General features: G+C 43.5%; 1 protein-coding gene across 3 annotated transcripts in view; it reads right to left on the bottom strand.

Annotated features, from left to right (window-relative positions):
- Positions 1 to 21,521: 21,521 nt before the first annotated feature.
- CPEB4 (cytoplasmic polyadenylation element binding protein 4) overlaps positions 21,522 to 26,192 on the bottom strand; it is a 75,031-nt gene continuing 70,360 nt past the window's right edge. For all 3 annotated transcript variants that reach the window (XM_036884843.2, XM_036884844.2, XM_036884845.2), the window contains one exon: positions 21,522 to 25,916. In XM_036884843.2, coding sequence (XP_036740738.1) covers positions 25,689 to 25,916 — 228 coding nt within the window. In that variant the 3' untranslated portion in view covers positions 21,522 to 25,688. The remainder of the gene's footprint in view (positions 25,917 to 26,192) is intronic.

Raw genomic sequence — 26,192 nt, 5'->3', positions numbered from 1 at the left:
ACATAGTAATATCTCTACTTGTATACTTTAGAAATAGCTTTCCCATTGACCATCTCTTTAAATCCATCAGCATTTCACAGCAGAGGACCTGGGGCTCCAAAATGTGGGGTGACTTCCCCAAACTAATAGACAGTAATGGAGATACACTTTATTAAAATAAAAGTTTTTAAATTGAATTATAAATATGTGCAGAATAGTGCACCAAATTATCAGTATAAAGAAGGATGAATTTTCACACAGTGAATATACCCATGTAATAACAGACTCAGGTTAAGAAATGGTGGTGCATTACAGAAACACCTCATGTCTTTGCCTAGCCCCAATCCCTTTCCTTTTTTTCATGATTTTGAACAGCGTCAATTAGAATTGCCCATTACATTTGACTTTTTTCTCTCAAGTTAAGTCTGTTACAAATTATTGCATGATTTTGTACATCATCTGACTATACCACCATGTATTCATCTAGTCTACTGTTGATAGACATTTGGTTGTTTCCAATTTGGGGCCATTATTAATAGTGCTGCTGGGGACATTCTTGTATATATCTTTTGTTAAAAATGTTATAAGGTATATATGTTAGTATGTGTCTTGCCAATGGGTTTCAGCCCCGGACAAGTTCATTACGGATTCAATGTGACCAAAGAAATGACAGTAGAACATTCTTGGGGCAAAAGGGTTATACCCAACTTTATTTCCATGTGGCAGGTCAATCACTAAAATCCTGTTCAGTCAGAGTGAGTCTGCATGCAGCAGGCTGGTCTCTGCCTCTGGGCCTCTCTGCCTGCACAGCTGTCCTCTAGGCTTCTCTGCCCACACAGCCATCCTCTGGCCCAGAGTGAGAGAGAGAGGCTGAGATTGAAATTTTAAGGAATTGGCTCACAAGATTATGGAAACTGTCAAGTCTAACATCTTCAGGATAGGCTGGAAACCAGGGAAGAGTTGATGCTATGAATTACTCCTTAGAGCATAGCTCATCAAGTGTCTCAATTTAAAGTCTAGGCCATTTAATAGGGCCTTCTTCAGCCAGCCCGAACTCTAGTTGCTACCCCTTAAGCCCTATGAGACTTTTAAAAATTCTGCTCAACTTCTCAACCTCTAGGCTGCCACTCATAGACCAGCCAGTGTCTGGTAGAGGAAAGCCTTGCTGAATTTTGAGCCATCTTGGCGCTTTTCTTGTCCCCGGAATCTTGGCTTCTCAAGTCTTACAACCCCAGTCGCTCTTCAATTCTTTAGAACAGAGATTTTTTTTCTCCAGTGTTTGATTTTTTTTATTGGCAGGAGAGACCATTGATCCAACACAAACTAGTTTCTCTGGTGTGGGGAAGTTGGGGCTACTATGGCCAGGATCCTCACTGAACTTAAACCACCTGATGATGTAACTGGCCTGTTGCTGGGCTGTCACTTCCACACCTTTAGGCAATAAGCTATTACTGCGCCATATAGAGAGCTCGGCTCAGTGCTCTGGGTGGAGGCAGAGACGCTAGTGCTCGCTCGACCTACCGCAGGGAGAACAAGCCGGGTGATAAACCCTTTCATCCCAAAGAACGTTTTGCTGCCAATTTCTTTGGTCACACTGAATCCATAGCGAACTTGCCCAGGGCTGAAACCCTTTGGCAAGACAACTGGCGAAAGTCAGCAGGGTTCACTGTTGACCAAGGAAAAAGACAGGCTGCCCTTATGGGAGGGGTGCTTCAGCGGGCTGCCCCTGTGAATGGGGAGACAGTGGATTGTCCCCCAGTGGGTATGTGGTCTGAGGTGGCTTGCCTCCTAGAGGACTGGGCCCCACCCCAGGACTGGAGGCAAGTGGAGGTGACACCTGAGGCTGTAGGGGTGGCCCTTGGTATAGTAAGTGGATCCTTTGAGAAGCAGAGTGCCCATGAGGCAGCGGGGACTGTGGGTTGGACAGCTTCTCACAGTATTAAAAAGGTCTACAGAGGAGACCCAAGAAATGGCGGCCTGAGAATGTGAGCTGCAAACCTCTGTGGATTCCCTGAGGAGGGAAATGGCATTGATGCAAGAGAAAGGCGCCATCAGCCCCAGAAATGGAGGAGCTGGGGAAGGATGAAGGGGTGGTGTGGAGGCACAGGCGCCTACTGTATTGAAAGCACACCCAGTGGTTGTAAAGAAAACAAAGACCCAGCAGCTGAAAGTTCCCCAAGGAGAGGAGCAGCCCCCTCCCCAGGTCATGGAGCACTCTCTGGTCTGCCCCTATACTCAGGCTGAGCTGGTGGATTTGGGCTCCTGGTTTAGGCAGAAGCCCTTGGAGTCAATATCAGCTTGGCTCCTGTGTCTGTGGGACTTAGGGGTGGATGGAATTGCTGTGTCGGGATCAGAGATGGGAAAGCTGTCTTCCCTGACAGTGCAGCCTGCCTTGAGGCAGCGATAATAAAATGCACATCAGACCCCAGGGAGTCACTCCCTCCTTGACTGGCTTATAGCTGCACTTCATGCTGTGTGGCCCAATCCGGGTGATCTGCCATCCTCTCCTGTTAGATGTCAGACGTATGCTGAGCTCCAACAGGTGCTATGAGAGCTAGGCATAAGAAATGCCATCTATAGTCCAGAGAATATGGCCCAGATAAAGAGATTTTCACTACTGGGATGCGAAATATTGTGCTTCAAACGGCTCCTACATCCATCCCTCTTTGGGTCTCTAGTGGCCATTCTTTCCCCTCATTTAGGGCATCCCATAAGCAAGGTGACATGTACAGTAGCAGACTTAGGAGAGGCAGAAGCAACAAGAATCTGGAAAGAAATAAGACCTGTTACTCACAAGAAGAATTTACAGGGCCCCATGAAGATTACAAGGACCCAGATGTGGGTTGATTTAATACAGGCAGGAGCAGATGGGAGGAAATTAGATGGGAAGTCTAATAGGATCTTACTAGAGCTATGGCAACAGCTGAAACCAGAGCAGCAGTTCCAGCCATTAAGACCAAAGAGGCAGAGGCCAGAGACAGAGCCACGAGTCCGGCCTGTGTGTCTGCAAGACTTCCTCCTAGGGAGTGAGCCAACCTCACTTGAGCCCACACAGGAAGGTGATTGGGGAACACAGTTTGACTGAAGGGAAGGTCAAGGTATCTTCCCTGAGGGACCAGGGGGGAACTAGAGGCCACATGTTGAAATAACTATCCATTGGTCCCCAGTGAACATACAACCTGTCCTGGCTCTGGTGGACACAGGGACTGAATGTTCACTGATTCATGGTAACCCTGAGCGGTTCCCCAGGACCCCCACTATCATAGATGGATACAGGGGGAAAGCTATCATAGTGAAAAAAGCCCAAATCCCTTTGGGAATAGGGCATCTACCCCCAAAGGAGTATACTGTGTATACATCTCCTATCCCTGAGTATATTTTGGGGATTGATATCCTGCAGGGTCTATGGCTGCAAACCACTGCAGGTGAGTTCAGACTGAGAGTACGTGTGGTGAAGGCAGTTCTGAGGGGACATGCTAGGTGCCCACCCATAGCTTTGCCTGTGCCCCAGCAGGTGACTAACACCAAACAATACAAACTGCCTGGAGGGCATAAAGAGATTAGAGAAACTCTCCAGGAGCTGGAAAATGTGGGTATTATAAAGCCCACCCATAGTCCTTTCAATTCCCCAGTGTGGCCAGTGAGAAAGCCAGATGGCTCCTGATGTATGACTGTGGATTACAGAGAACTGAATAGAGTCATAGCCCCTATGCATGCTGTTGCCCCCTCTATTGCAGGCTTGATGGATACCCTCAGTCATGAACCAGGAACATACCATAATGTGGTAGATCTTGCTAATGCCTTCTTTTCCATTGACATTGAGCAGGAAAGTCAGGAACAGTTTGCTTTCACATGGGGAGGACAGCAATGGACTTTCACTGTCCTTCCACAGGGTTACCTCCCCAGCCCCACCGTCTGTCATGGACTTGTAGCCCAGGACTTGGCTACATGGGAGAAACCGCCAGTGGTGCAGCTGTACCATTATATATAGATGATGTCATGCTCACGTCTGATTCTCTCTCAGATCTAGAAAGTGCAGCACCTAGACTGCTGCAACATCTACAGGAGAAAGGATGGGATGTGAACAGTACCAAGGTTCAGGGACCTGGTTTGTCTGTCAGATTCTTCGGGGTCGTCTGGTCGGGTAAGACCAAAGTTATAGAGAAGCAGTTATAGATAAAGTCCAGGCCTTTCCTACCCCTACAACTGTAGCGTTGCTACAGGAGTTTCTGCATCTTCTAGGCCACTGGAGAGTGTTTATCCCACACTTAGCACAAATTCTGAAGCCCTTATACCGGTTGGTACAAAAGGGCATCAGGTGGGACTGGGATGAGACATGTGCATCTGCCTTTACTACAGCAAAACAGGCAGTCAAGGCTGCGCAGGCCTTGAGTGTGATAGACCCATCAAGGCCCTGTGAGCTGGACGTTCATGTGACTGAAGATGGTTATGGCTGGGGTCTCTGGCAGCAGCTTGAATGAACTTGCCAACCCATTGGATTCTGGTCACAACTCCGGAAAAAGGGCAGAGGTACGATACACTTTGATAGAAAAACAACTGGCTGCTGTGTATCACACATTGCTGGCTACAGAACCCATCACTGGAATGGCCCCGATAAAGGTAATAACCACCTATCCCATCTTGGGGTGGGTACGAGAGTGGACCCAAAAGCCAAGGAGTGGTGTGGCACAAATGCCCACACTAGCCAATTGGGGTGCTTACTACAGCAGCATAGTGCCCTCTCTAGTAGTCCCTTGAGTGAAGAACTCCAATGTTTGTTGGGGCCAGTGACATATACTAGTGAAAAGCAGGAAGAACTTGCTTTTGAACCATTAGTAGCAGAGAGTTCCTATCGGGAGGGAAGAGCCCCTATACCCAAAGATGTATGGTACACAGATGGCTCCAACTGTGGGCAGCCCCCAAAATGGAGGACCATTGCTTTCCACCCTAAGACTGAGACAATATGGTTGGAAGATGGAGAGGAGAAGAGCAGCCAGTGGGCTGAGTTGCGGGCTGCGTGGCTTGTGATCAGCCAGGAGCCCTCCCCTATAGTTGTCTGCACTGACAGCTGGGCTGTCTATCGGGGCTTGACCCTGTGGCTACCAACCTGGTACCATGCCAACTGGCTGGTTGGTCACTGACTCCTTTGGAGGCAGGAATTGTGGCAAGACTTATGGGCCTGTGATCAGACTAAAATAATTACAGTATACCATGTGACAGGTCATTTGCCACTGGCACCCCCAGGAAATGATGAAGCAGATAAATTGGCCCAGATACGTTGGTTAGAAGGAAAGCCTGCCTCTGATGTAGCCCAATGGCTATATCAGTGTTTGTTGCATGCAGGGCAAAAGACAATGTGGGCTATAGCCCATCAGTGGGGCTTGCCTTTGACCTTCGAAGAAGTTAGTATAGCCTGGCAGGAGTGTGTCGTGTGCTCCAAAAGGGACTTACACTGAGTTCCACAGCAACATGGGACAATAGCTAAGGGGCCTATACCCCTCATCAGGTGGCAGATAGACTATATTGGGCCTCTCCCTGTGTCAGAAGGATATCGGTATGTGATGACTTGTGTGGACACAGCTACTGGACTTCTGGTTGCTTTTCCTACCCATTGTACATACCAGCAGACAATCAAAAGAGGCCTGGAGCATCTTTGCTGCCTATGGCCGACCACAGGTAATTGAGAGAGATCAGGGCACCTATTTTACTGGACATACACTGCAGGAATGGGTGTGACAGCTGGGAATCAAATGGAAGTTTCATGTGCCAATCAATCCTTCCACAGCAGGCATGATAGAGAGGCACAATGGCTTGTTAAAATCGGACTAAAGTCAGATACCAGTAGTCTGCAGGGATGGTCAGTCCGCTTATGGACCATGCTACGGCGTTTGAATGAGAGACCCCGAAAGGGAGCCCTGAGCCTCGTAAACATGTTAACAAATATGGCTGCCTCACCTATTCAACTTCAAGTACAAACCAAGGAAGAATCACTGAAGTGAGGTTCAGCCATCAGAATAACATCTTGCTGCCAGCACCAACTGCACTGAACCCTGGAGACTTTATTGAGTGGATGTGGCCTTGGACCTTTTGACACATGGACCAACGATGGCTGGCTCTCCTGGCACCTTGGGGACAAGGCCTGGAAATTGGCCTCCTGTGTATTCCTGGAATAACAGCAGAGTGGCTACCAAAGGTCACAGTAGTATATCCTGAATGGCCAGAAGGTAGGAGGATCTTACCGGGGAGTTTTGTTTTATCATTGTGGCCAGTGCATGCACCTCCAGTAGCACTATATATAGACCCTTTAGTAACCCCCACAGGGAAAGGAGTAAAAGTATGGTATACTAGACCTGGAAGGGACCCCCTTCCTGCTACAGTCCTATCACAGGACCACTCTCTTGCATGCATCCTACCTGATGGACAAGATTTGCCTATGTTGGTGTCATTAAAACATGTGTCTTATCACCCCTAGTCTTTGTGGATTGGGAACTTCCTCTGGTTTGAGGATTATTATAATTTTTGTTATTAGGACCCTCCTCTGGCTTGAGGATTATTATAATTTTTGTTACCTGTATCAAAATCTTGCTGTATCTTAATTTTTATTATCTCTAAGTTGTTGTTATCCTCTGTTGCTATTGTGGAATGCAGTTACAGTGCTCCAGTTTTCTCACACAGGGACCATTGCAGAAGATTGAAAGTGTGTAGATTGTAAGGCGAAAATCCTGAGGGGTGTAGTGTGGGGAAGTTGGGGTTCCTATGGCCAGGATCCTCACTGAACTTAAACCAGCTGATGATGTAACTGGCCTATTGCTAGGCTACCACTTCCACACCTTGAGGCAATAGGCTATTATTGCGCTATATAGAGAGCTTGGCCCAGGGCTCTGGGTGGAGGCAGAGACGCTAGTGCTCTACCTACTGCCGGAGAACAAGCCAGGTAATAAACCCTTTCATCCCAAAGTACGTTTTGCTGTCAATTTCTTTGGTCACATTGAATCCATAGCGAAGTTGCCTGGGGCTGAAACCCATTGGCAAGACATCTGGCCAGGTCAGAGATGGGGAAAATGTAGGGAACTGACAATACAGACAATGTGGGCTGTAGCCCATCAGTGGGGCTTGGGCCTCCTGGGCCTTGTTGGCCCACCCAAGTGGAACAGACTCAGAGTTCACTCACTGTGCCGGCACCGGGGCCTTTCCCAGTGCTCCAGTGGCATGGGTGGCTGCTGACAAGGGGACCGGCAGTGACGGGAAAGCCTGGTAGGTGAAAGAGTTCACATAGCCAGAACCTTCTCAGGGTTCAGATCTTAGCCCAAAGGCCCCTTCTGAGAGCAGCCACCCTGGAACCCTCTCTGCAAAGCAGCCCCTGTCCCCAGTCCTTCCCCCTCATATTGTCTTCAGAAAGATCTGAAATTATCTTTGTTATTTAGTGGTTACTTGTTTATTGAGTATCACCCCACAGCCCCCCATAATTGTTACATGAAAGTAAAGAACTTGACCCTTTTGTCCCCACAGCCCAGTGCCTAACACAGTGCCTGACACCCACAGGCATGCCACACCCATCTGCCATATTTGTAAAGAAATAACTAAACAGATGATCAGACATATTACAAAAGGGTAAGAGTAGAAGGAATAAAGGGTAAAAGTTGCATGAGAATCATCTCTTCCACACAAGACCTTTGCAAAGAGCACATTTCCTCCTTTCCTGACTTCTGACTTCCAGCCCACTCCTCCCTATATGCAGCCTTTTACTCATAGCTCCCAGACCTCACCTTCTCCCTCAGAAAACTCCACCATTCCCAGGAGAGGCTCATCACTTGGTCCCTTCTTGTGTCTCCAAAATGCAAGCAATGTCTTTGGTGTCTGCCAGGCAGGCAGTGGCCTTCTCCACTCTGTCCTCGCAGCTGGAGGGGTTGGTGGCTGGACTTGAAGCCTAAGAATGCAGGTGAATGTGAGTGCTCCAGTTCCAGGTGGGTCTGTCAGCACAGCTGTTTATCCCTATGAAGTCACTTAGTGAGGACAGACATTCATTTTCCATGCCTGCATACAGGTCAAACTCCTATGGAGAAATAGCTATTTATTTCTTCTCTTAGCATGTTGGGGCCCAACCTTTAAGAGCAATTGTCTCCTGTCCTCCCTCCCACTGTTGCTGCCATTTCAAAAGAAACCACCCCTGAATAACTATGCCACCTGTGGAGAAGTATGTTTTCAATGAATGGTACCACCTTCCCCATGTTAGCTCCCACCAGATTCCTTTGACCCTAGTCTTTTGATAAAGGGGAGAGAACTTGCTGGTTCATCCCATCACTTACCTAGCCAACATTTCCTTCTCCCTGCAGCAGTAATCATCCCTCTGTACCAGCGTGTGTCACTCCACTGTTCCACTGAGGTGACAAGGAGAATGTTCCACTGTGACCCTAGCTCTCCCATACTTAAAAACCTTTTATGGCTCCCCATTGTTCTAAGAACAAGCTGCAATCCTCTTCACTGGCCCTGTAGGGCCCTCAGGTATCTGGCCCCTACCTGCCTCTTCGGCCTCATTTCAGCACTGCCCGTGGCCTCCAGCACTACCCAACCACTTTCTGTTCTTCAAAGACATTGTGGCTGATTTCATCTATGCCACTGCCAACAGCAGTCTATCTGCCCAAACCCTCTTCTCCTTGCCTCAGTTGACTGACTCCTTCTGTCCTTTCAGAACTCAGCTTATAGGTCTCTTCCTCACAAAGCATCTCCCTCCTGGGTAGGTTATTTGCCCCTTATGTGCTCCTATGGCACTGAGTTCCATCCCTGAATAAACTTACTACAAATTAGAACCACCGTTTACAGGTCCGAACCCCCAGCTAGACTGGCAGCAGAGCCCTGTCTATTTTACTCTTCATTTGTGTTTTTACTTGCTTGTGCCCAGTCTCCCTTAGCAGGCAATGAACTTGATGAGATCAAGGGCAATGTTTCTGTTTACTGTCATAGCCCCACTGAGCCACAGCACTCCTGGCACATAGTAGGTCCCAAGGTGCCCAAAGCCCACTTTCTTCCATACCACCAACTAACTTTTAGTGAATGTTTCTATGAGCCAGATCTGTGCTAAGCATTTATAGAGTATATAATTTAATTCTCACAATCACCCTATGAGATAGGGACTGTTATTCTATGATGTTGGGACTGTTATCAGCCCCATTTTGCAGATAAGAAAGTAGAGGCACAAGGGAGGTTTAGCACCTCGGGCAAAGTTACAGCGGCAAAGCCCTACAGAAGGGATTCAAACCCAGGCCATGTGGCTCCTGCATTCATGCCTTTAACTCCTCCTCAAGACTGTCCCTGTCGCAACCTCTGTCACAGTGTGAGCTGTCCCTCTCCTCTCAACGGAGCTTCACCACAACAGAAACATTTGAACAAAGAGTGAAGAAATGAATGAATGGCTGACTCTTAAAGCCACACGCTTTTTAACTGCTCAGTTATCATCAACCACCAGGTGGCAGTCACAGCTTCCAGATAAAAATGTCTCTCTTTTCTCCCCCCTTTCTAAAAAAAAAACTCAGGTTTTTTTTCTTTTTTTTTTTTTTAAACAAGGAGTGAATAGCCTGAATTCAAACCAAGACTCTTTCAGTTGAGCTTTTTGAAAATGGCACTTGGAGAAAGTGTGATTCCAACCCATATGCCCCATAGGGTGAGTGGCCCTGGCTACCAGTGCCAGGGTGTGGGACGTGCAGTTCGTGCTTGGGTGGGGCACTGCATAGGAAGACCAGGAGCAATTGTGTAAGATGTCATTTCAGCCCACAAAAGAGAGATTTGCTCTTCCCTCCCCAATACTTCATCAGACAGTTGCAGGAGCTGAGAGAAAAACCAATGGATGCATATTCCTAGTCATGAATTCCACTTGGCCAGCCATAGGCATGGGGACATATGGTCCCCACAGGAAATAGCTGCAGATGACTACCAGAAAGGGGCCTTCCCACCTCATCTGCGCCTGAAATGCTGTTTCTTCACTCTCTACTGGTTCTGCCACATGCTTCTGGCAGCTTCCACTGTGTTCCTGGGAGTGGAAAAGGAGTCGGGGGCTGGCTGGAATAGTCTTTGCAGCTAAGCCAGCTCCAACTTTCAAAAAGCAAACCCCAGGATTTCTCCAAGAGAGAAAGAGGCCCAAGCCAATTCCATAGCAGGGGGAAGGAGGACAGAGGGAGCATATTTTTTTAAATGAAGAAATTGTGATATATTTTAAATATTTAAATAAATGCTTTTCACCCCCAAAATACAATGTAATAGAATTATGCTTTTCTCAAGAAATTACAGGAATTATTTTTATTTTAGACTGGATTCTTTATGTGTTATAGGCAGTGGGTGTGATAATGGTACCCTAGATTAAAGGTGTGTGATGGCTCAATTCTATTCTCACACCTGTCAGTGGATTTCTGTGGCCGTTGTTTAACCTGGAGATAATGTCATCATCTCCATTTTCAGCCCTTTATGAATATGAAGACTTTGGACCCCAGTGGACCCAGCCTAACATTGAGTTTGTGGGACTGAATAGATGAGAAGACTCTGCCCTATAAGGAACCCAGAGAAAGTTCTCTATACCTCGTAGCAGGGAAATGGAGCCTTCCCTCCCTTCCCAGTTGCCTGACCGCCACTAAATCAACACACACACAAATACACATGAGCATTCCTCAGCCCCAGGATTTTGGGCCCCATCTCTAAGATTAATTAAATTGTCTGTGTCACCCAACTATCTCATCTTCTTTCCATAAGCCCACTCCGAATTAGAATACTGTTTAATCAGCATTAGAGCCTGTTCAAGGCATCTAAGTGCCACTCATTGCTTGTTAAAGCAGGATCTCCCGAGGCCTTTCAAACCAGTGATGAATTTCAATGAGACTTCAGAGAGCAAGGAGGAGGCTGGGGTAGAAGTCCCCCTTTGTAACGGACACCCTCCTTTGAAGCTTCTGTGCATCTAGGTAGGATTAGAGCTGCCTGTTTCCTTCTGGTTTCACAAAAGTTTTGCTTTCACTGCAGTGTTCCAAGCGGATGGGATGAGTACTGCGGCTAAACTGCAATTTACCAAAACTAGTAGAGCATGTGGGATTTTTGCCAAAATCCAAGCTATTCTCATGTGTCTCCCTCATTCCCCATGTTCTCTCCAACATGTAGCCCTAACGGGCCCACCTTTCTGCATTCTGCTGCCATCATCCGGGCCCAGGCCAGTGTCATCCACTGACATTGCTCACAAAGCCACTGCCATCCCCTCACATGGTTCTTCAGCTCCCACACTTGCTTCCCTACAATCTGCTCTCCATACAAATGCCAGAGTGACCGCACATCAGTTCCCAGCCCTCCCCTGCAGCTACTCTTCAGTGGCTCTCCTAGACACCTCTGAGCTCATCTCATAACCTCGCCCCCTTGTCACTGCATCCATTTGCACTGCTCTTCCTTGAATATATCAAGCTCAGTCTCACCTCAGGACTTTTGCATGTGCTGTTCCCTCTACCCAGAATACTCTTCCCTCAGATTTCAGCAGAGCTTATTCTTCTCTTGTTATTCAGAGCTCAGCATAAATCTCACCTGTCAGATGCCTTCTCTAATCTCCCAATTAAAATAGCCCCCTCTCAGTCTCTATCAAATCACACAGTTTTATACTCTTATTTTCCTCTTAACACTCAGCACTAACATTCTCTTGTTTGTATATGTGTTCACTTGTCTACTATCTTGATTTCCCAGTGCAAATGCCAACAGGACAGTGACTTTGCTGGCTTTGTCCCCACAATATCCCCTGAGTCTTGACTGGTACGGATACATGGATGAATGACTAAATGAATAAGGAGGCTTCTTAATATAGTTCTCCTTTGCAGATTGCCACTTTGGGCTAACAGCAAACAAATCCAAAATTCAGATTAGTGGCTCTGTGAATAATAAAAATGCCTTATCTGTGTAAGGATTATCTCCTGAGATCCTCCCAACAAATTCCTATGTTTGGTATGGGTTTCACATTTCACTAGGGCTCAGAGGACTGAAAAGATTCACCGAATTCACACACACACACACACACACACACACACCCCGAGGGCTCAAATCACCGAATTCACACACACACACACACACACACACACACACACACACACGCTCAGAGGACTGAAAAGATTCACCGAATTCACACACACACACACACACACACACACACACACACACACACACACACACACCCCGAGGGCTCAAATCACCGAATTCACACACACACACACACACACACACACACACACACGCTCAGAGGACTGAAAAGATTCACCGAATTCACACACACACACACACACACACACACACACACGCTCAGAGGACTGAAAAGATTCACCGAATTCACACACACACACACACACACACACACACACACACACACACACACGCTCAGAGGACTGAAAAGATTCACCGAATTCACACACACACACACACACACACACACACACACACACACACACACACACACACCCCGAGAGCTCAAATCCAGGCCCTTGTCTCTATAATGTAAACCTCAAGGGGACAGAGACTTTGCCTGTCTTGTCCCCCACAGTGTGCAAATATTTGTTCAAGAAATGAATGAGCAAACTCTTGGATAGAATTCTCTCTCTGAGACTAAGGTAAACTCTAAAAAACAGCAGATTCAGCTCCCAGCCTACCTGGCTGTCCTGCTGTGGCATGGGGAGGAGCTAGCTCTTTGCTGCTGCCTCTCCCTGCCCAGGGGGCCTGGGTCAGAGGAAGCAGCCTCCAGTTCAGGAGGCACACCCACAACCCAGCCAGGCTCTTCTCTCCCAGCACCTATGCTCATCCTGTCCTTACTCCAAGGTGCAAAAATCCAAGGCTTTCACAGGGACTACGTTTTTGCTTCAGCGTGGTCTCAGAAGCAGCAAGATGGGAGCTTATTAGAAATGCAGTCCCAGGCTCCCAGCGGTGCTGAATCAGCACCTGAATCTGAACAACATCCCCAGGTGAACTTGAGGCACATTAGCGTTCGAGGGCTCTGAGCTACCTTTATCAGGCATTCCAATCTCTGTTCTGCTTAGGAAATACCTGAGCCTTGGGGCCCTATTAGCTGTCAGGCCCTCTAAAAGCACAATGACCTCTTGTGGCAGTTTGAGAGCAGGCCTAGGAAAGAGAACTAAAGTCAGGATCCTGTGAGTCACTCATTCAGCAAACATTTATTTAGCACTTATGATGTGCAAGGCACATGACAGGTCCTGAGGACACAAATATGAGTAAGATAATGGTCTCCCTGCCCCCCCAAAAAATACCAGGGAAACAAATTCGATGTACTGCTAATTACACATTGTAAGAAGTGCTAGTCAGAAGGAGTGCTTCTGATCACAAAGTGTTATGATGGGGGCTGGGGGCTTGGAGAGAGTGATCTGGGATGTTCTCCTGGAGAAGATGCCATCCAAGCCAAGTCCTGAAGGACGAATGAGGAGCCATCTCTGTTCTAAGTTGAATTGAAGCTGGGGAGAGGGTGGAGCAGGGTAGGCAGATAATTTCTCCCTGAGGAAGTAATCAGTGAGAAGCCCCTACCCCAGGAGGAGGCCTTGCACTAGAGGAACAGAGAGACGTCCACAGTGTGGTGGGAGCACATGATGGCGAGGGAGAGGAGTGGGCATTGGGGTGGGGCCAGGGCTAGACCAGCAGGGCATACATGTGAAAACAAATGCACATTTTCTCTCCAGGACCTTGGGAAGCTGTTAGAAGGTTTTAGCAAGGCAGGGGCAGAGCCAGATTTTTATTCCACTCTAGGGGCAGGGGCGAGGAACGAACGCAGAAGGGTGAGGGTGGCAGCAGCGAGGTCAGGGCAAGCAGCAGACAGGGCCCTAGGCACTCACCTGACTTGATCTTCACCACTGTCCAGGGAGGTAAATGTCATGGTCCCCTCTGCACAGAGATGGTGGGGTTGGACTGGATGGTGGATATAGTATCTCAGGGGAGGGCTTTCCTAAAGTATTGTGGCCAGCAGTTGACTGATCTGGCACAATAATGGGAATGATAATGAACGTTTCCAATGTTTATTGTTTAAGTGCTCTTTTTATGATTGCCTCATGGAATCCTTACCTCAGCCTGATGGTGAAGATACTATTTGCCCCTTTTGACTGATGAGGCAACTGATACTCAGAGGTTACCTAACATGGCCAAGGTCACTTGGTCAGAGGCAGCGAGGGAGGAGAAGCCCCAGTGTTCTCACCCCAGAGTCATGTCCCTAACCGCAGTGATCCCTGCCTGGGCTATGAGCCCAACGCTTCCTGGCTCAAAAGCCAAGCTGCCTCTGCTCTCCCACTGTGCCTGAGTCCGCCTTCACCTATAGTTTACATTTATTAGAGCAAAGGGGAAATGATTGAGGGACTAACCATATTTCCTGAAAGGTTTATTATACAATTAAACTGTCAGCCGAGGGACACAAGGCCTAATTTCCAGCTCCTGCTTCCCTTCTCCTATTTCTTTCCCTAAAGAGAAAGATTGCTGGCTCATCTAAAAGTCTCCAGAAAACCAGGGGCCCAGGTCACAGTCCCTTGGAGTTTCTGTTCAAACTGGTAATACAGACCCAATCTCCTGTGCTGCAGTGTGTGGGTCCCGCCGTAGGAGGAATCCTGTTCCTAAGAATGAGAGAGAGAACTGGGCGCCGCAGCAGCAGGCACTGCCGGGATTCTCTGTGCTTTCTCCATCGCAAAGGCTGGACGGGGAGGATCCCCGAGAACGCGCCCTGTGCAGGCAGGCAGGCCGGGACATGGGAAGCAGCAGCACAGGGTTCCTGCAGCCCCCTCCTGCCCCGACCCAGCAGGGGACTGGCACTTTGTAAGTGCATAGGTAATGACAGCAACAAGGGCAGTCATTGTGACACTAATAATAGCTAACATGTATGGAGTACTTTGTACTAACTGCTATCAGAAACAGATTGACACATACAGACCCCATTTCCCAAGATTATGGAGCTCCACTATACACGTGACTCAAAGGAAAAATAATATAACCAAAAGCCAAGCAAGATTCTAGTTTTCTCCCATGATGGGCGGCTGCTGCCGTCACAGCAAAACTGTCTTGAGAAAGAGATGACACTGCGCTGAAAAGCGTAGAAGAGGATGTGCCCCACTGCGGGATCTGGGTGTGGAGGGAGGTGCTATTGGCTTCTGGACACGAAATTGTATTTGATCATTGAATTCCACTTCCAACTTCTCTAACTGTCCTTCCTATTTCCCTACTGTCCTCCTTAACCCACCCTCTCCTACCTGACCCTGTGACCCCCACCTTGGGGAGAACTGCTGTTGATCCTGACTTAAGTAGGACACCTTGGGGGACCATATCTGAGTTCTCATTTGCATCCCTTCTGTGGGTAAAACTGTTACATTTCCAGAATATCTCACCTGGCTTTAGTACATCTGCATATCAACAGGCGCTCAAGGGTGGAAAGAAGTATGGCTTTAGTGCATTTGCATCATTCCTCAGGGGTGGAGAGAAGTTCATCTCCATATCAGTGGGTAATTACCTGGGCAAGGAGGGCTTATCTGTACCCGGGAGGGGAGGGGAGGGCTGGTTTTGCTTTGGCTGGAGAAGGAAAGAGAGAAGGGCCCGGACTGCAGTTTGTAAGCAATAAACGGGTTTTAAAGTTTATCTCTCCCTTTGACTGATTTCGGTTTTTAGAGGTATTTTGCCCCAGGATTTCCTTTCCCTGGACTTACACCTTCTAATTTTAGAACCTTGTGTTTGGTCTTTGTTAGTTTTGAATTCTTTGTGTGGCAAAGAAAAAGGAGGTTGCTGATGACTGTATTTGGCTGTGGCCTTAATGTCTCCCGCAGAAGGGCGTTTTGCAGCAAATCTATGTTCAAACATTCTAAGCTGGTTCTTCGGGCTCTTCAGCATCACATCTGTTCAGGAACAGCTGTTCCTGCTGCAGCAATGATCAAAGCCGTGCATCCAAGTTCCAGTGCTCTAAAAATGGCAAATACTTCTTATCCTTTTCTCTTTAAATATGTACATGAAATCAGGAATATAAATTCTTCGCAGAAACCTAGTTTTAATGATTCTAACATGTCAGTCCAGAAGCAAAATATTCAAGTACAGTTTTAAAACTCAGCAGAAAAATTCATCAGTAACAAAGCCTCTCCCCGCTCCTTTGGATTTCAGGGCTGTTTTTGTGAGATTACAGAGACCAGGCAGATAGTCTCAAAGGATGAGATGTGTGGGAAGAGGCTTCATTTCTGTGTGGAATGTATTTGTTCAATTATAGTCTTGTAGAAAAAAGCAAAACCCTTTCTTGGGATTTTCCTTGAATCTAAAAAAAAACAAAATCTGCTGTATATATGTATATACCTATGGAGGTATATATATATATATATGTACACACATATGAATCTGCCTGTCCACCCACCCATCCATTCTTCTGCTAGTCCATCTGAGACAGGGACCGTGGGTGTAATCAGAGTAGGATGAGGGCCTCCGGAAAAAGCAAGGCAGGATATTTGCAGTCAGCAATGTAACTACATGCAAGGAAACCCCCTACTAAAACTCTGTGTTAAACATTCAGCTCTAGAGTCATTCTTCAGTGAGATCAGTGAATATTCCCCAGATAAAGAAGAATAGCACATGTTTTTATTATGCTAATCATTTATAATCATGTGTAAGATTCACCTTAGCATGCTAAAAGGCCCAGACCTATGTGCTGTCTTTCCTCCTTCAGATCTGATGAGGTGATTTTGCAAACTGGGCAACTAATTTAGCATGCAGACCCAGCTGTAAACAACATAGTAAAAGGCAGGAAGGATTCCACCTGAAAGATAAGATTGCATTTTAATACCCAAGAAGTTAAGATGTTAAAAATTCCCAACTTACTCTTTAGCAAACAATACTTCAGCCCACCTTGGGGGTTGAGCAGGTGGCCTTGTTTCATATGCCCCCAGACCAAGATGCTGGTATCTCGGGGAGAAATCAACAGAGCAGGAAGCTATTTGTGTTAATTCTAAATATTCTGGGCCCACTTAATAAGTCCACACTCCTAAGCTTTTTTTCATGTTCTCAAAAAATCCTCATCTGCCTATAAAACCCCTAGACAACACACCACCCCAGACTCTCTTGTCCCCATGCCAGGAGCCCTGTCCTTGCACGTTATCTCTAAATAAAAGCCTGTGCCTTGCTCTCCTACCTTGAGTGTTTGTGAAGCTCATTCTTTGGCTTCATGAACAAGAACCCCGGCATCACATCCATCTGTCCATTCATCCACCAGCTAGCTACCCTTTCTTGGCACCCATGTGACTTGGGTTGGTTGGGTCACTTAGTCCTCTGACAATTTAGGTGACAACATAACTATCACAATAAATAACTGTCACATAATCGTTAGACAGTCTTGTCAGAATGAAATGATTTTCCAGTGGTTTGTAAAATGGCATGTACCCTTTCAGTATAGTTTATTGGTGATTTCTTAGTTAATACAGAGGAAAAATGAAATTTCTCTTTCTTTGGTTGGAAACTTATACAGGGTGAAAAAGGACCTGGAATCTGTGTGCCTGCATTTGAATCCTGGCTTTGCGAATTAGTTGAACTTTTTAAATCTTCTCCACCTTAACATGACTGTCTTAACAGTACCTATCTCAGAGGGTTGGGAGAAGGTTGGAGAAGAAAGGCCTAGCAGGATGCCAGGCACTTGGCAAGCCATCTGTCAGTGCTAATTGTTGTTTCTGACTGCCAGACCTATTTGTGTCTCTGGAATTAAAGGGTTAATAGCTCTGGAGAAAAAGGCCCTCCTTTTTCCTTGTTTTCTGCCCCCAAACTGATGTGTATCTTTCACTGGTGGTTGAGTCAAAGAGAAAGGATATGTGCACTAAAGCACTGAGAAGTCTGCAGTTCCTCAAAGAGAATAAAAAAGACATTTCAACTCCCTTGCCCCATACTCCTGGAAATGTACACTCGAGTCTGACCACTGAACCACAAGCAGAAGTTTAAGGGGAGTCAGCAAGGCAGATGACCTGTGAGTTCAACTGAGCCCCTGGGCCCGACAGACTGAAGAGCTTCAATCTGGCCCCCAATAGCTTCATGTTAGGATTCTCACTCAGAACTCACACTCTCTCTTGCAACTTTTGCTTCATCTTCCTATCTATATACTTTCAAATATGATACCCAGACTAGGCATAGGAAGTAAACTTTTCTTTGAAAAACAAAACCCAACTTTAAAAACAGAGTCCTGTCCATTGCTATTCTAGTGGCAGTGAGGTTTCTAGGAAAAGAATTTGGCATTTGATAGATGGGGATTAGAATCCAGTCTTCACCACATACTAGCTGTGTAGCCTTGCAAGTTGCCCAACTTTTCCGGGAGACAATTCTATACTCTGTTCAGCACCTCACAGGGGTGTTAACCATATTAAGGCGTCTAAGTGCCTGATGCACCAAGATGATCAGCAATGACTAGTTTCCCCTTCCAGAACCAAACCATCATTCCATCATTGCAGTCAAGAGAGCTGAAAGCCACCTGATAGATGAATTCCACATTCCATCCCCACCCCCACCGCCCCCACCCCACAGCAGGTCTCCGGGATCAAATCTTAGACCAACAGTTACACACAAGGGGTCACTTCACTTTTCTCTCAAAAGGAGAGGCAAATTATTTACACTTTCATTCATTCAAATAAGGTGGCTCAGGTCTTTACTGGATCCTGCCTAAACCTTTTAAGCAGTTTCACAGATTTATATTACCACCTAGGTACCTCATTTCAGAACAAGTTTTAAATGCCCTATTGTCTTTAGGGCATGGGGGGTTGTTCCTGGGTAGGTTGGGTTCTTTCCTCTCTTGGTGTTGGAGGGGGCTGGGAGAAGAGCTGAAAATATCTCTTTAAAATGGTGACATTTGCTTGATCACATTGACATTTTTATGGTATCAAAGCCCCACTTACTGAAATAGAACTGCAATGAAAAGGATAAAGAAAGCTCAAGCTTAGCTTTTGGCATTTGTAGTCACTGATTCACAACCCTCCACACCCCCGTCTACCCACAAGCAGCTTTTCACTGACAATCAGATTCTACCCAACAGAAAACATTGGTGGTTTGCGCACACACTGGATTTGAGTGCTGCTGATCATTTTTAACTTCTTGAGACAAACTGTACTTTTCCAACTCTGGTCACCACACTGAATCACAGTAAGACACTTTTTCCAGACTGCCAACAAGGACACCCAATTTGACTAGAAAAAAATTTGAACTTAAAATATCCTGACAAGACTCAGGCATGCCAAAACAAAATGTTCTTCCAATAAGAGACTTGAATTGGTACTGCTAGATAAAAGAGTTCATAGTAGGGCACAAATGTTCATTTTCTGAGTTCTTAAGAGTTTATTCAAAGCCTGTGGTCCCTATTCTCAGAGCATGGGGGTGGTAGGCTGGGGGATGTTTGCAAAGGAAAATTTTTGAAGGAGAGAAATTATATGAATTATCATAAAGATAGAAAGCGTATCATGGAATGGTAGGCAGAGCACAGGTTGCTTGCTTGTCTGATGTATTTGTGGCACTCATGAGAATGGAGAGCTCGTCTAAGCTGGAGAATAGCATAATCATAATAGCTTTGCAAGGACGTGGTTCATTCTGCAGAGCAGCTTTTTTTCCTTCTGGGGTGGGAGTAGAGGGAGAAGTGAATTAAGGAGCTGAATTGGATAGGGGACAGGGGTCAGAAGCTAGGCAACTATGTTGAACCCCAGTAAGATTAAATATGGACAACAGCAGTAGGCTTGGATTAAGACTCAAGAGGGATGTGTTCAAGCACCCTTGCAGGGCAAAAAACAAAGTGGGGTTCTAAGGCTTTGATACCAGCAAACAGACTAAAATGCAGAGCCGTGTATCCCAAGTACATCCCATGGGATTCTATGTTATCTGTAAACAGTCTGTAGTCTAAGAAATTTGGTGGGGGGACACTTTAAACAAAGTAAATAGGTTTCTTCCCTATAGAACTCCTCAGAGCCTTAATAAGCTAATTGTATATTTTGCCTTTTCAAGAAACAAGGTGATTCATTTGCCTATTTAATGACAGAACTTTCTATTTCTAGTACTCTGAGGATCACAATTTGGGGAAAAGAAATATTGGAGTTTCAAGTTATTATGTCATTACATACTTCAGGGGAAACAACTTACCTGTTAAGTGTTTTTAACTTCATTGACATCTTCAAAGTTTCTTAATTTTTAAAATCAGAAATTTACTTTTCCCATGACTTTTGATCAGACTTTGAGGGGGTATATTTTTTTTAAAAATCCCTTAAATAATTACTTTTCTTTTTAACTGGGTGTGGATCCAAGCCCATTACCAAAAGAGGTTATGAAATAACTTTGTTGTTAAGAATGGCTAGGAATGGGGTAGAGAACTTTCCTTTCTGGGTGGGTTTAGGTGAACAACCAGTGAATGAGGAAATGCAGTCTCTCACTCTTTCCAGATGCACCATTCTGGACTTAAAACACCAGTATTTCACCTACATAATAGTTCATGATATAGTTGTCACTTGCCTAAAATAAGTATTTCCTGGGAAAGAGAAACTAAATCTACTTGTGTCTTCCTCTCTACTTTAAGTGCCAAAACCATCCCAAAATGACTAGAGGTATTGTAAAGGTCGCACCTCCAATGTCCCTGGGGCTTCTTCAGGGGCCTTCCGCTGAACTATTGCCAACCAAAGGTCCTGTGACCTAACCCTTCTGGAGGACCCTAAGCACTGCTGCTTCAGCCTGTACCCTCGGGAAACCCTACAGGTAGAATTGTATATTGGGAGACTATCTAGAAGGAAAAGACCTCCGTAAACCCATTTGTCTCAGGGCAAGAACTGCTTCTTCTAGTCTTAAGAATACTATACTACTCAATGTAAGAAAGAACATAAATTAAATATGACAAAACAGGATATTCTCAGATGGCATTATATTTTATGTGATAAATCCTTAAGATAAAAATTTTCAAATGCAGTTTAAAATACTAACATTACAGTTCTCGATAGTCCACATGATTAATGGACCAAATCAAAGATATTACTTTCAAATTCATATGCTGCGGAGATTATCATCCCAGAGGCCATATCCTGTGATGTTAAGATCTAGTGAGGAGCTGGGGGTTGAAAGTTAAGAGACCTGTCAATCAAGGTACTCTTGTAGAGTGGCCAAAAATCAAGGCTTTTCATTGACAAAGGCCCAAAACTAGACGTCCAAGATACTGACCTTCCCTATTAAATAAGCATTTGTTCCATTACTTATTCAGGACATTTGGCCTTAAGCAGGTGACTGAAGACATGGATCCTGAGCTCAGGCCTTGTATACATACGAAAGGCTACAAATGGAAAAACACTGCAGAGCAGTATGTGAACTACAGAGCTGGCTAAAGACAATAACCCACCACTGCTCATGAGCTTATGCGTGCAATGCAGGCTTACCACCGCTAGTACTTAGGTGACTGGGTCTCCTATCATAGGGGTTTGTTCTGCCTTGGCTTAGTTAGAGTAGATTCCTAGTATTTTTGAAATGTTATATTCCCAACCATGGAAGCATAACCTACTTAAGTTGAAAATAAATATGTTAAAAGAAAGCTGAGTTAAAAGTTTTATTCATTCAACATCTCACATTACAAATATTTAAAAATTATATGCATACTGGTATAAATAGTCATTTGCAAACTATTTAATAACATTAATTTTTCACTAGCACTTCAACAAATGAACTCTTTTAAAAAAGGAACTGTGTTATATAACTTAAGAATAGAACATACAAAAATAGGAACTTAACGTGAAAATGACTTTAATAAAAAATGAATTACCCTTATTTAAAATGCTATAATAAATACTACAACCTCCCCATACACAGTAAAAACTATATGGAAATTCAGCCAAGTAGTACAATTAACTGACATACTTAAATAACTTTTCCTTCTGATAATATGAGCAATACACTGGAAAAAAAAACAAACATTAGGGATTAGTAAAAACTAGACACCCACTTGCTAAAAGTTTCACTTCCAAAAAATATAACAAAAATCTGATGAAAATTATAAAAACTAATTATACTTTAAATTTTAAAAATATAAAAAATAAAACAGTTGAATACAATATTGTCCCAATTCTTACAATGCTATCAATCACAGTAGCTTTAAAATAAGATAATAAAATAAAGCAAATGACCAAAACCTCTTTTATTACATTTTTAAAAATAATCTCAAATTTACATTAGTAGAAAGATTGATTTCTGATTCTTCTCTTTAGAAACACCAGCAAGAAAGAGGATTACTCTTAACAGTAGAAAATGACATTTTTAAATGTCTGCAATTAAAAACAAAGAATTACACTGCAAAGATCTTTCAAAAGTTTGAAATAAGTATTGCACATAACTTGAAGTTAACTTGCCACAATTCATCACATTCAAGTTTTAAATCACCTTTTAACAGAAGATTCAACTCTTCAAAACAAAAGGGGTGAATTATCAAGTCTTTCCAACAGCACTCTCGTAAAATGCTAATTCATTCACTACAAGTTTTATTTTGCATTCTGCAGAGGTCTGTGTATGGAGAAGTATATATATTATACCAAAGCGTGGGGACCAGAAGGGAAGGGAGAGGGTTCCTTTACATAGAAAATAATCAGAAACACTTTATTTTACATTGCAAAAATAACCATGTAATTACTCTGTAACTACATTGTAAGTACATGGCTGGTGCCATGCTAGTGCGCTAGAACTACATGCTTGGTAAATTGAAGTGATACCCTAAAATCTGTAAACTAATTACATGTTAATTATGTTTTGAGTTACATGGTAACTCCCAACTACAATCCCATGTAATCTGAAGGACATGTAATCAATCAATAAAGTTCAGAGTAATAGATAATAATTGTTTATGCCCTGTAAATTGAAGTGTAACCAAATAATCTGTAAACACGCTTGTCACACAATCACAAGTAAATATTAGTAGAATAACAATTTCTTACATTAATCATGCATACTAACATTACACACCTGTCCCACGGCAGGCTATTTTTTTCTTTATATATAATTAAAAGAGCAGACATCTTTGAATCAAACACTTAACATCAATTTATTAATATTAAAAATGGCTAAACATTCACCAAAAATGTCTGCATTATGAATAATTTTAAAAACTTAGTAAGAAGCTGTAGACAATTTTGTTATTTTAAATTTCTACCCTATGTTTATGCATTTAAATTTTTTTTTTAGGAACTACAGTGTTATCTGTCATTTTCATGCGAATTTTTTTCATTAATTTGTGACTTTACATAGACTATTTCTTAAATTATAGGTACACCAATAGCTGGTGCTGGGGAAGGATGTTTAAGCAACATGCTTTCTCTTCTCTGCAGACTCTAAAATAGCATTGCCAGTGCACAACATTCATAATTTAAAATGTATGCAGAGCACTGAAATGTATAAAAAGCAGAATATAAGAAAATAAAATTTATTAAAATTATTTATATTAAAAAATGAAGTATATGAAGATCTCTCAGTAATAAAAGTACAAAAAGCTACTCTTTGCAATATGAAAAATTGAGGTATTGCATAAAGAGATATCCCGTCAGTGAAAAGTGTGCCTAAAAATGTTCACTGTTGGAAAAACAAGATATACAAAAGTAGTGCATAACAAATATACATTATGTGCATGACAAAATAAGTTAGCTACAAAACACTGTACCGAAATTCAGCAGGTCATGTACAAAGGGAGAAATTATTATTCAAAGCTAGTTCTCAAACAGTGTTATTTCTTGTTAACTCATCACACCTGTTTACTGAGTAGGAACAGCACAATAGCACACCCCAAGCCACCTACAAGCATTAAAAGAATAAAAAGAGGCAAATGAACATTCCAATTAGAATTATGTAGTTCAGGAGAAAAGAAAAAAAAGTCCCTGACCAGCTACACAAGAGCACCCTCCATTTGCATGACTGCTTTCAATATTTGCAGGGAATCCTTTAAAAGCAGCTCCCTTTCTGTTTGACTATTAGACAGCAAATGCCTCCATTTTGACCTTTGGAACTTAACAGGTATACAGTTCATTAAAGCCTGTATTAAAAATAAAGGACTGCTTTTCCTAAAGATAATCCATAGGGGTCATCAGGCAGGTGGTTCCACCATAGTACTGGGGCAAGAGTCTTTGGTTTAGAAGGACCCAAGATGGTACTGTTAGGTAGCACAACTAGCAAGATTGCCATCAGATTTTTTTAAATGTTTTGCACACTGATGATAATCCTTTTAGTGGCAGATAGGGCATTTAATAACATAATGTCAATTAAAATAAAAGTTACCTCCATGACCAGGGCTTCAAGAAACTATTTTAAATTTACCCCTGAAGCATACTTTTCAACATATAATAACGCCTTTCAAAGCTAGAATGTTATTTATAATAAAGCATGCATTACTTGATGAAGTTGGCACTTCCAACACTGACTATGTCCCATGCTAAGTTCTGAAACTGTAATGTTATTTTAGTTTATAGGAAGAGTAAGATAAACATACGTACCTTTGCACAGATTTACACAGTTATTTAGTTCAACAGTGCAAAACACTTTGCAACTACTTAAATTTTTTTTTAACTTTTTTTTCATTTCCTATGTTACAACTAAATTACAGGATACCCAAAGTAACTTTAAATGTAAAAGTAAGCCAATCAGCAGCCAATTTGTATACTGGTTTTATCTTCCATTTTTGGCTACAAGTGTACAATAACACAAAATCAAGAATGATATCCTTGAGGTATCTCTAGATCTGTTTGTTTTTAATGTCAAAATGGAGAGCAAAGGCTGACACCTGATGAGTATAGAATTTATATATAACATCAAAAATAAAATCTATACATTTGTTCTTCAGGAGAGGAAATGCTAGTTTTCTCACCAGTTGTCATTAATTCTAGCTTTGGTAGGTTTCCTGGGGCTGTGACCAGATAAGTAAGTTTAAAAATAAATAAGTGCACTCTCCTCAGTAGTAAATTTACCCAATTTTTACATTCTACATTTTAAAAACTGTTTAAAAGAAAATAAACCTAGCTCTGCCTACTTTACTGTTTTTTGTTTTTCCTGATGTGGTGGTAACTGAGGCATAATGAAATTATATTCAGCCTCCAAACCCTTAAAATTAGTTATAATGCTGCTTCAATCTTGCTCATGCATGTGTGTTTGCTTTAACATGCTCTTTCCTGTTAATAATTGTTAACTTCCTCCATCGCTATTAAAAGAATAAAAAAGGGGATGGAAAAAAGAGAGAGGCAAAAAAGAATGAAAGACAAGAGAGGAAAAGGCAAAGCACTTCCCTGGGGGAAACTGTGTCAGGACAGACTGATAGTGTTATTGGTGCATGGTTAGTTTAATAAAAGTATTCTTATAGGTTATATTATTAACAATAATTTAATTAAAAACCCAAAATACTCTATTGTTTCATTTATCTTTCAATATTACTCTCTCCTCTAAGAAAATGTTGTGGGAAGTTTGGATCCTCTTGTCTCCAACAAAACAAGAGAATAAAACTTCCATGCAACATGATGGCAATAAGAAAAAGGAGTCCATACATACTGTTTTCAGTGACACAAGAATCTACAAAACACCTATATTATAGGTCATTCTTTTCATTACACTACTGTTAAATTACAGACTGCTACAAAAGGACATGCCAGCATGAAGAGGTTGAGGAAGGGGTCAGAATTAACAGAAGAGTGCACTTATTCTGAGGCCTGAAAATGAGCACTGTAGTTAGTTATCCTTTAATTCCAGCGGAATGAAATATGTCGAGGACGGTCACCACCTTCCTTGACCAGGGGCTTATGGAATTCCCTGCCAGCACGAGAATGGATAGCAGCCCAGCAATATTCACAGTAATACTGCAGACAGGTAACATTAGCACAGAAAAATGGAGCAAATTTTCCCCCACAACGGGCCCCCTGACATTCATCACACAGCTGATCATCCAAGACATATGGCTTAACTTCCACCTGTAATCAAAAATAAAAGAAAGGAGTTTACATTATTCAGTGAATGGCTCAGGCAACTCTTTGTGTATGTATACATTTCCATACACTGTCTGAATGAATCTGTGCCAAGGTGCCCAAAAGGAACGATCAATAATTCTTTTGCTGAAATTAAGCGAGTCCACCTTTTAAGAACCTGGCCAGGCTTTTATACCCATCATTTTATATTTTCATCTTATTAATAAACATTTTCCAAAGGAAAACATGATTCCACCAGAAAAAAAAAATTGAAGCCAGTTT

This window comes from Manis pentadactyla, chromosome 2, assembly GCF_030020395.1.
Source record: "Manis pentadactyla isolate mManPen7 chromosome 2, mManPen7.hap1, whole genome shotgun sequence".
Taxonomy (NCBI): Eukaryota; Metazoa; Chordata; class Mammalia; order Pholidota; family Manidae; genus Manis; species Manis pentadactyla.
The sequence above is the reverse complement of the archived record's forward strand: the minus strand, read 5'-3'. Positions and strand labels throughout refer to the sequence as shown.